General features: G+C 39.1%; 1 protein-coding gene across 1 annotated transcript in view; it reads left to right on the top strand.

Annotated features, from left to right (window-relative positions):
- Nucleotides 1-12,038, top strand: part of MYOM1 (myomesin 1) — a 71,806-nt gene that overhangs the window by 18,039 nt on the left and 41,729 nt on the right. The window contains exons 6-12 of the mRNA XM_018553410.1: nt 2,573-2,661; nt 2,755-2,814; nt 3,646-3,810; nt 5,048-5,209; nt 8,369-8,510; nt 8,680-8,879; nt 10,882-10,938. Of these exons, the coding sequence (XP_018408912.1) occupies nt 2,573-2,661; nt 2,755-2,814; nt 3,646-3,810; nt 5,048-5,209; nt 8,369-8,510; nt 8,680-8,879; nt 10,882-10,938 (875 nt within the window). The remainder of the gene's footprint in view (nt 1-2,572; nt 2,662-2,754; nt 2,815-3,645; nt 3,811-5,047; nt 5,210-8,368; nt 8,511-8,679; nt 8,880-10,881; nt 10,939-12,038) is intronic.

Here is a 12,038-nt window from a genome sequence, read left to right as displayed (position 1 = left end):
ATATGTGTCCTTTGTTTAAAATAAGAAAAGTTTAAATAATCCAATTTGTTCATTGGAAAAACATGCTTACATAAAATCATTCTAGACAAAGGCTGGGGAAGACGATGTGATTTAAACTGTGCTTGGTTAAAATTGGAAGTACATGGGTCACTGTACAACCTGGCTGCAAAGTCTGTTAGTTTACAGAGGAATTATCTCCAAAATTTGAAAATCGTTGTGTAATCACCCAGGGGACCCAGTGCACAAAGCACTTGGTCTCACTGCTGTCCAACCATGCTGCTATTCAAGCAACCAACACTTAATTAGCTCTGACTAATGCTATAAGGAGTTTAAATTAGCAGCCCATCCACCGGTAGATCCTACCTGAAATCTCTGCCAATGACACAATACATATGATCACAGCTGCCATTGGTCTTGTTTGATTTCACAAGAAGTGTCCCCATTGTTCTTATTTTTTTCCATATGCGAAAGAAACAATTGGGGGACATTTATTAATATTGTTGCTCAGCAAGACAATTACAAAGGTACATCTTGAATCATAAATTCCTTCCTAACTGCTCTTAAAGTAGTGACTGAATAAAACCTGACCCTCAACCACTTCTTAATTATTTGTCTGTTTAGAATAAAATAGTCATCTCTCAGTAATACATCTGAGATTTATTACTGAGAGACCAACCCTCTCTCAGTAATAAATCTGTCACAGAACTTTACAAACTGTGGCACTTGGCTGCCCAGGAAGATAGGTGCAAGGGTCCCAAATACACTTTAAACCTGTCACAGATACTTTGCTGAATGGAGAGGCAGCCTGATTTGCATCCAGTTGTGTCATTCATTTGCTTGATGAATGTTCCCTAATATATTTTACATACACTGAGGCTCAAAAGAGTTAGCGAAGGATCCTCCAGTGTAACATTTGTTAAATACATGAAAAATGCTTGTTTTTTTCTGCAAGTAGCTTATCTTCCTTATCTTCCCACAACCCATGAGTCAGCTTTCCTTTAATTAGAAAGTGATCACAGTCAATCTTAAATGGATGCCAAATATTTCTGTTAAAAAAAAGCTGTGTCAAGCCAAGAATGTCATGTATTTCAATATTGGGAAGTAATTTCAGTACACTTAGCATTCAACTAGCAGTGTCCATAAATAGTCATATGGCCTGTAATATTCCTAAATCATGTACATTACAATAAGGAACAGTGGTGGGCTACCCCATAACTTTCCAAACGCTAACAAAGGACCAGGCATATTATTCTGCTTAAAGGGTTTGTTCACCTTTTCACAAAATGTTAAAAAAATTAATTACTCACAGCACCCCCACCTCCTCCAGTACCTGCTGCACTTACCTGTGTGATGCCCCGACCAGCCGGTGCAGCATTCTGTACAATGCACATTGCAATTCACAGCCCACAGACTGTGATAATTATAATTTTCCCAAATTCTGCGCACTAATTGGTTAGCACAGTCACACAACCATGCGGGCACATCATACAGATGAGTGCCGCAGTACTAGGGGAGGTAGGTGATGTTCCCATAAGTTCATTTTTTCACATTTTGTGAAAAAGTGGACTTACTCATTAACTACTTGAGTACCAGCCTGTCATTACCAGACCATTTTCAGCTTTCATTGCTATAATAGAATGACTGACAATTACTCGTTCCTGCAACACTATACCCAAATTCATTTTATATCATATTTTTAAACAGATAGAGCTTTCTTTTGGTGGAATTGGTAATTTTGGATCTTGTATTTTGAAAAAAAACCTGTTTCCTTTATTTCCTGCTAATATGAAAATGCCAAGTCAGTGCAAACACCCTGGAAATGATCCCATTTTGGAAAGTAGATACCCCAAAGTGACCTAATTTTTCCCCCCAATTTGTTGGAAATTAAGAAACATTCTGGTATTGAGGAGGTTAAAACATGGAACTTGCGTTAGATACACCATATCAGTACTAATATTTCCTCTCGTTCCTCTATTGTAAGAGGAAGGGGAGGGAAACACAATGTAGACAGTAGTATGTGATCACTGTTATTGGTTATCACAGTGATCACATGCTACAGAGCCACTGGTCTCGGTATACTGAGCGTTCTGATGGCTCAGTACACAGTGGGCACAATGGTTTTTTGAGGGGTTTTCTACATTGGCATTTTTAAATGGCAGTGGGCAAATAAATTTCCACCACTCCTCCATTTATAAATTTATTACTGTAAAAAAGCGCTGAAGGTGGAACACCAACTAAAACATGTTTTCAGTTTTACGTGGAATGCCTGTGTCCCCATAGGGGAGAGTTCTCCTCTGTTTCTGCACTGATGTTGGTTGTCATCAGGACACAAAGGGATGTGGATATCCCATCATTTGCAGTTTTCCCTGAAACAGTAAGGGTAAATCTCCTAATGGAGATGTCTGTTATAGTAACATCTCTTATCACTTAACATAATACTCTTTACCATGTCTAGGTAGCCATAGACTTAGCAAAGAAGGACCACTGAGGCCCCAGATGGGGATGAGTGTAACTGATGTGCAGTTATATACAAAAGATAGTCCTTCTCAATACTAATTTTTTATATTTACAGCTGTGACTTCGAGGATACAGCCCAGTATCATGCATCAGCAATGAACGTGAAAGGAGAGAATTCTGCATATGCTTCCCTTGTTGTGAAGAGTATGGTTTTTCTTACTATTGTTTTCTCTGTTTGTAGATATTTATATTCCTGGATTTCTGATTAAAAATTACATTTTTATTTATTTTTAACAGGATATAAAGGAGAACTGGATGTGACAGCTTTAACTACTTCAAAAGGCGAGCCATTCAGCTGTAAGTTTTGGTTATTTATTTTCCTGTAGGGTAGTACGCAGGGTCGGACGGATTCCACACAAGGCCACCGAGGGCATGGCCTCAGGGTGGCAGGGAGTAGAGGGGCGGCACAGCCTCTACTCCAGGAGTTTCAAAGTCCCGGCCCGTGGGCCCATTCCGTCCCGCGAACTGGTACGGGTCGGATGTATTATTCTACATTAGTATGTCTGTCTGTGTGTGTGTGTGGGGGGTGGGGGGGTTGTATTTCTGTGTGTGTATGTATGTGTGTATTAGGCCCCATTCATACTTGCAAGTTTAGGTGTGATTAGGGATTTCTGTGTGAGGAATTTGCGTTTTCCTGCAGCAGGAATCCCTACTTTGGTGTTTACAAGTGGCAGATGTAACCTGTTCAAGTTAATGATCAGGTGACATCCGCTGCATGTAAACGCCAGAACACCACATGTAATGGTATGTGATATGATATGTTTTCTAACTGCAGCTCTGCGGTGATTAAAGGCTTTAACACTGCATGTAAAAGATGCTGATGTTTCCATGCAGCATTAAAACAAGGAGTTGAAGGGCGGCACTGTTGAATAAAAGCCCCTCTAACTGACGGGGGTGGGGAGGAAGGCACACTGAGGAACCTGGCCTTGGGGCAGCAGAGAGAGTAAATCCGGCCCTGGTAATATGTTTTGGAATCAGGACATTTGCATATATTTTCTGGAGAAAAGGAAATGCGCAACTACTTGCTGTTGTAAATAAAAAACTTTATGCAAGCTTGATATGTAGCATTTGTATACATTTGCCATATGTATGTATAGGATTAGCTAATTACTTTCTTTTCTTTTGTAGTTGCTGTCACTCCATATGGATTTGCTACGAAGTTTGATATTAGTTTTATTGACTCATTTGGAGTTTCCTTTGGGAAAGAAGGTGATACATTGAGTCTGGGATCCACGGTCGTTGTTCACCCACAAATTAAACGGTTCCAGCCAGAAATCCAGTGGTATCGAAATGGTAGGAAGCCCTGAAAGGATAACAATGTGTGGCCACTCCTCTTTTTTTATATACTATAGTCCTAATATGTATCTTTATATTATCAACAATATCTGCAAAAAAATCCACGTTCTATATCACATTGTTTTAACGTGATCATCTACTGTTGGTAATTAGGTTCCCTGGGAACTGACCAATTTTATTAATCTTCTGCATAATTGCACATCATACATAACTATTCCCTACTCTCCTCTCCTTCATAAAATTGCCCACTCATCTCTCACTGGTTCTTTTCTTCTATAGCCTGGTGCTCCTTTCAGCTTCTCTCTCACCCCTCTCCAGTCTAGATGGCTCAATGCCCATTCCATTAATCAGCCCTGTAAAATGTCTTAATTCCTCTATATTCTGCTCTCCTCTTTCTGAGCCCTATATCAAAATGACACACTTCTTCATTCACTTACTGTGACCCTATATGCATTTTGTACCCATTAACAGTCCTTCTCTAGGCTGGTTGTGAGTGAATGTACGATCCATGATCCTCCATGTTCTTAAGACCTTAATGAATACTTTATTGCCTTCCAAGAAATATTCATTCGATGTTATGCTATGGATGCTTCCTGTACAGCTCAATATAGTAAAAGAGTACCCCCACCAACCCTCTCTGACTGGTATAAATAGGAAACCCCCTGATTTAGGCCTGCACAACCTCTACAGCATCTACATGCCGACAGTGATGTCAGTACACTTCTACCTGCTCCTCCCTGTCTCCTCTTGTTTTCTTCCAGTGCAATTATGTGGAACAATGCAATGATTCTTGTATACAGAGATAACATCTACTTCCTCCAACCCAATAATATCAACAATATCACATTTTCCTTCTAGAAATACTTCTAGGACTATTATGTACAGTATGCACACATTACATATCATATACATAACATTCAAATAGTACAGAGTTACAACACAATAATTTGCACACATTTATGTTTTGTTTTTAATTTAGTGATATACATCTCCATTTCTTTATTTTATTTTGAGAGTAAATTGCACTGATTAATTAATTTTTTTTGTAAGCTGGTTGGAGTTAGATCTTTACTAGAGTGGGTTAGCTTTCCATTCCAATTTTGACTCATAGGGCTCCGTTGTATAATTGCACAATGCAATGGCAATGCTGTTCATAATAAGGATAATTGTGTATAACATAATTTGATAATATTCATATTTGCACAGCCATGTACTTTCCCTCTGTTGCCTTTAGGAGTCCTGATCACCCCTAACAAGTGGGTCAGCACGCACTGGAGTGGAGGACATGCTTCCATGACTCTTAGACATCTCAATAAGGAAGATGAAGGACTGTACACACTGCGGGTGGTGATGGGAGAGTACTATGAACAATACAGCTCCTATGTGTTTGTCAGAGGTAAGAGGCGGCAGTAAATCAATTAATAAACAAGATGATTACAGGATACCACAGTTGTGTTATCCAATAAATCAATAGATGGATAATTGTTTTTCTGCAAGGATTAGTGTTTTTAGTGTTTTTGAATGGGGCGAAAACCATTGTTAAAAAACCCAAATTTGTAATAAACATTAGCAACCGATCAGCTCTAGAGCTAAGCAAGTCCACAAATATTCTGTCAAAGTCAAAGAGTAATAAAATCAGGATCATCTGAGCAGATCCGGATTTATGTGGATCAGATTACTTCCTCAAAGAAATGTGATAGAGAGGAGATTTTTAAAAGTCCATTCTGATTTCTTCACAAGTACTACTGAACTACTACTTACAGCTGGTGATTACCACATGTTTTTATTCTCTTGTACAACACTGTAATCTTGTACATGAAACAGATGATCTTAAGTCAACCACCCCTATGCTGCTTATTAAGCAATAAAACTAATAAAGTCCTTCATATAGTTATCGGCTAGCTGAAGTGGTGCAGATGACACATTCATTCCCTGTTAATGCCATGTGGCTGCAATGAGGGGCAAATTCTGTGTCAAGCAGAGAAAATGATAGGCTGTTTAGGCAGTTTTTGATGTTAGGTATGCTTTAAAGTGTAGGTATATCCCCCCCAATTTTTTTTAGGTATGTAGGTATGCTTTAAATTGTATGTACAGTTAGACACATAAGATTACAGACCACTGTAATCTTATGTGTGATCAGACCAAACACATTTCTTTTATTTTTACCGTAATTAAGATAAAACTATTCGACATCACAGAATAGCACAATTATAAATTAACCATAGCAATATAGGAAAGAATAAAATGGTCCTGATCAAAAGTTTGCATACCCTTAGTTATATATTGCCCTTTTTAGCATCAATGATGGTGATAAAAAAAATGAGGTCCTTTATTTTCTCATGTGATAAAGCTCCCTATTTTTTTTTTTAGCAAGAAGCCTTCAAAGTCTGTTACTTCTGTCTAGTATTAACTGCATGTATGAGATCTCCTCAAAGTGGCTTTTTTTACCTCAAACACCCCAAAACCCCACCTCTATGCTTCACATTAGGGATGGCGTTATTTTTGCTGTCTGTGTCTGTTCCCTTCACTTCCTGTCTAGGATACACAACGGGAGGTGATGGGATGTTTGTGAATTTGTATCTTATAAAGTTGGTCCCCATAGGATTAGTTCCCTTCACTTTTGCTCACATTGCAACTCTGAATTTTAGGATTTCCACTTACTTTCTGTCTCAGAGACAGTGGTCACAGGACAAATAGAAAGGTCATCTGGAACACAGACAGCAATTTAAAAAAATGGCAGAGGTTCTAACTCTGCCGCACTGTAAGCAAAACTGAAAAAATCTATATCTGCGAGGCAGAATCTGTATTAATTCTGCCTCGCAGAACAGCATTCATTTATGGTGTCATAAATGTTAAATAAATATAGGCTGTATTACCCTGTGTCATGTTTATTGCATCCTTTGTATCTATCAGTCTGTCCATGTGTACATGTTTGAGCCGCCTCTATTTTCTTTTCTTATTTTGATTTAGGTTTTTTTCTTTGTTGTCTATATTGTTGTTAAACTTTAAAACTCTAAATACAAAATCATCTGATATGAAGAAATAATATGGGCCTAAAACTGCTAAATAAAAATAACAATTTTGCTTTTTTCATTTTAATGGTAGATGTTTTTTTTATCCCAAACTAGTCTCTATGTTTATGTTTGTTAGGAGAGTCCTTGCTTGGCAATGAGTGAAAGCAAAAAAAAAGTTAGAGAATGTAGCAACACCTTTCTTCAATGCCACGCTGCTGACATCTGTCAGACAGAAGCCCAAGATCAATCCTAACATTGAAATGTTAACACAACTACATGTGTCATCAATCTGTTAGCTAGGAGCTAGAAAACATGATAATGTCACCAGCTCACAATGGTGCCAATAGGTCTATGACCTTTAATATTTTTTTGTCTTTGCAAAAACATGCAATCAAGATGAGTAATTGCATAATATCTATTGTTAAAGGTAACAGGAAAATATTTGCCGTCATTGTTGCCTGGTTTTATAATTTAATAAAGTGTTGCTTCTTCTTCAGTAGAACTGGTGGGGTCACATTTCAAGCAGTGCGAGGACAGATTTAATCTCTGTGTCAGCTGTTACAGGGAGCAGCTGATGGTCTGGCAGACCAACAGCGATGGAGTGCTTAGCATTCTTGGCTATAAGTGAAGGCTCCAAAAAGACACCTATGCTAAGTTCAGCAGTACATATGAAAAGGCAACCTTGATCATACAGACACAAATAGATAGATACACCTTCAAATAATCTTTATCATAATACTTCATGAATGGTGCAACCTCATATTGTGCAGATCATTGTCAGATAAAAAGGTTAGTGTACCTTAAAGAATAAGAACAGTTTCAGTACACATCTTATATTTGCCCATGTCCCTAAAAAACCTCTACGGGAAGGTGTATCTTGGAAGCCAACAGCATGTTTCATGCACTGCAATCTGCCCTTGTTGGGAGACAGGAAATGCACTGTTTATTCAGTCCAATAAAAAGCCTGTGTAACAACAGTGCCCATTGTTGGTAGATGAGAGGACTTTTCTCACCAACAGAACAATTCTATGGAGGCTGCTTAGGCCATAGAAGAGAAACACTGTTGACTTCAACATAAGTTGACGAGCTCATTAATTTATCTGTACAAAAAGTTCAATCATCCTATAAACATGCTGTTTTAAGTAAAAGTAAGGGTTCTTGATTGTTTATTACCAGCCAGATCACTGGGAGATTATTTACCACACATCTAACATGCATTGTTAATGGCATGCTAGATAAGCTACCTAAACACAAAGAAATATGGCACCAGCTTATGCTATACAATACGTAGAATAATCAATACGTGGCTAACAATTTCCAACTTCAACTACAGTATAGGTATATCACTGGACTACGATTTATAGTTGTTGTTTTTTTTGCTTACTAGACTGTGTAAATTGACATTTTCTTTATAAAAAAAACAGCATGTGAATGACATGAAATATGTTGTACAGCATTAACAGACTTTCTGATTGTGCAGGAAATATTTCAGGCCTGATATTAAACCTATTGTTCTCCTATTTTCTTATACTTTACACTAGATGCTGAGGCAGAAGTAACCGGAGCTCCGGCTGCACCACTGGATGTGGAATGCCTTGATGCTAACAAGGACTATGTGATAATCTCTTGGAAACAGCCGGCTGTAGATGGTGGAAGTTCAATACTGGGCTATTTCATTGACAGGTGAAAATTGTTAATATTTATAAACAGTTACAGCTTTGTTGTAACGCAGATTAAATATTTTTTTTTCATAAAATTGCAATATACAGTAAGTTACAAATAATGAAAATGTAAAAATGTTTATTTCTACTATTACTACAACAAAACATTTTATTTTCACGCTTCACCCAAGGTGTGAGGTTGGCACCAGCCACTGGACCCAGTGTAACGACACTCCAGTAAAGTTTGCTCGCTTCCCAGTGACAGGATTAATTGAAGGACGATCTTACATATTCCGTGTGAGAGCTGTAAATAAAACTGGAATCAGCAGACCTTCCCGAGTGTCAGAGCCAGCGGCAGCTCTGGATCCCGCCGACCGAGCCAGAGTCAGAAGTAAGACACACGCTTATCTAATAATAACTAACACAGCCCACTGTGCAAATACTGAAAGTGAAAAATCATATGTGGCACACCAATTTGACATGATGAAGGTTTGGCTCAGTAGTCAAGAAGAACTGCTTAAGCAGGGCCAAGCCTAATAAAAATGGTGTGTTATCATATGAAAATGGTGGGTCAGGAATATCAAGTAGGCATTAGGCTATGTATAGCTTGGCAGATGGAAAGAACTCAACCTGAGTGTTACGTACCTTGGTGGAGTCTGAGTTGATGAGGGCGGCCTCCCTTGCAGCTCCAGTCTCAGAGCCCCTGGATAGCAGAACAGGTGCACGGGGACACAGAGAGGCACAAGTCCTGGATGATGTCATCATGGCATGGAAGGTTGGTCTCTGCGATGTCAGCGAGTCCCGGGTGAAAATCTGGCACAGGAACAAAGCACTTAAGATGCAGGATTGCTGAAAAGCCGTAGTCACACTATCCAGGTCGTCAGCAGGCGGGCAGAGCAATACCAGGAGACAAACAGGAGCAAAGTCGGGAATAAGCTGGGGTCGGTAAAATGCAGGCAAAGTACCAAGAGGCAGGCAGAAGAGGTAGTCGAGAACAAGCCAGGGTCACAGGAGCACAGAGAAGCAAGAAGAGTTAAACAAGCCAGGTAGATAATGGATGAACGGATCAGATGCAGGATCTCAGTAACACAGGTAACACAGGAAGCCCGTCGATCACTCAGCGCTGGAGGCTTGGATATCACAGCCTTAAATAGCCCGTTTGGTGCAACAGCTTGTAATGAGTGCATGCACATTTCTGCGCTCATGTCGGTGAGCACATACACAAATGCACACAAACTGGTGAGCACAAGTACAAATGCGCACAGACCTGCGCAGAGGCACATGGCTCTGCACATTTCGGTGAGCCAGACTATGCTCAAGTACATGTGCATGTGCAGGCACCCCCGCAGAAAGAGGAATTTATCAAAACTGGAGCAGACAAAATCTGGAGCAGTTGCCCATGGCAACCAATCAGCTTCTCTGTTTCATTTTCAAATCTTTACTGAACAAACTGAAGAGAGAAGGCGATTTGTTGCCATGGGCAACTGCTCCAGATTTTGTCTGCTCCAGTTTTGATATATTCCCCCCAGAGATTCAGCCGCACAGACTAACTCTGGCTTCTTGACACTGAAGACAAGAAGCCCAAAATCATCTCAAGTAGTGTTTGCCGCGTAAGAATACAGTCGCACATCCCTGGACGCAGTCAAGCTGCGTACAAGGATTTGCTTTAATGTGCAAATGCGTGACTGTATGTATAAACCAATGTATACTTATGCACAGCCATTAGCTGCTCTGGGAGGCACCTGTGGCTCACTGACGGGGGGAAATACACCGGAATTGACATCATATGTGTTCAGCTGTCCATGTGCATAAGCCCTAAAATGGGTTTCAGTCCGTTTCTAACACAGCACCTGCTGTTTGTTTACGAGAGGGCTGGCAGGCTGACGGGTTTCAGCTGCCACCGAAAATAAGGAGAAGAGATATGATTTCAGTGCTTATCTTGTGAACAATGAAGATTGATTTCTGCACATTGCCTTTAGCTACAGAGGTCTGTCAGGGCTCTGTCAGCAATTTCATTGCTTGTTTAGAATATGTAAAAACTTGCATAGTCTGGGCATAGGTGCATTATATTGTGTGTGATCTAAAATGAGGAGATTGTACTGTCCAGTTTCAACATGTGTGGTGAGCTTTACTTGCATTAAATTATTTTCATGGTGGTAATGCATGTGCCACAGTTGTTCTATTACCTGACTTTGCAAGCTAAGTTTCCTGTCTTTCTTTGATATTATTCTGCCAATTGCACTAGCACCACAATATTAGTCAACCATTGAAATTTTCAGTTGCACAAGGACATCATGCACATTTTTGTTTAAGTCTTACAATGGTTACTTTTACATTGGTTAAAGTCAATTTTCAGTTAACGTTATTTCACTAAAAAAATTATTATGTCATAGGTCGTCCTTCTGCTCCATGGACTGGACAAATTATTGTGACTGAGGAGGAACCTACAGGTGAGAATACTGATATTTATATGCTGACAACTGACAACTGCATTTGACAGAGGGCCATTCACTACCTTGGAGGCAGTATACAAGTGTGGTTTACTAATACTGCACAAACAGTTGCTGTTCTAGTCAGTGGTAGCCATTTTATGTCTTGTACCTACTCCTTAAAATGGGCCTATCAGTAACTAGTACAAATAAAGTACATTCCTAACATATTACAATATACAGCAAACGTATTTAAAAAAAAGCCTCGACATTTCTTTTATAAATAATCAGTCTTGACCTACAGGCAAGTGACTTTGCCTAGACTGAGATGATTTTATCAGTCTTCTTAAATAAAGGGCAATGAATCAGATCCTACAGGTAATATCAAAACCATCAAGCTACTGCATGCAATCCAGTTCCTGTACATCAAACTATTTTATCGGTAAACAAAAAAAATAAGCCCTTTGGAGCATGGCAGAAATATTATACCACACTCAGTAAACTGTTAACAATGTTGTGTATTTTTTTTTTCTTTTGTATACAACATTGTTAATCATTTATTAAGTGTGATATAATATTTACGGCATGCTCCAAAAGGTTGTTTTTTGTTTCTCTAAAAAGAAAAATTATTCATCAGTCTTCTGTCGGCAAAAGGAATAATCTGCTCTTCCCCAGTGATCAGCCTGCAGCATTGTAACTTTGCAGATAGTAACAAGGTGAGAAGCTGTAGCAGGGGGCTGATCTGAGCACAGCCAAGAACATCACAGGCAACAACAAATACATATGTCTTATATATATAACATATATGTGAAACTGGATATAAATAAAGCTATTATTTGTGTTCAATAATAGCTTTATTTATATCCAGTTTCACATATATGTTGTATATATAAGACATATTTTTTTCTTTACCGTGAGGCTTTTAGCGCTGCACTATTGATTGATTAACCCCCGTGGCTTACCGCCTGAGTTCTAGCAGCTTCTAGCTAGTCCGGTTTTTCTTCTTTTTTTCTTTCCATAAGCGCAGGTTTATTTTTTCATTCAACAACAAATACATGACTGTGTCATCTCTGAGATGGCATCCCAGTCCAGCAAGAAGATCTGGATAATGCCTGAATCAG

The sequence above is a fragment of the Nanorana parkeri genome, unplaced genomic scaffold (assembly GCF_000935625.1).
Source record: "Nanorana parkeri isolate BGI_ZX_2015 unplaced genomic scaffold, ASM93562v1 scaffold7, whole genome shotgun sequence".
In the NCBI taxonomy this organism is placed as follows: Eukaryota; Metazoa; Chordata; class Amphibia; order Anura; family Dicroglossidae; genus Nanorana; species Nanorana parkeri.
This window is presented reverse-complemented; position numbering and strand designations above follow the sequence as displayed.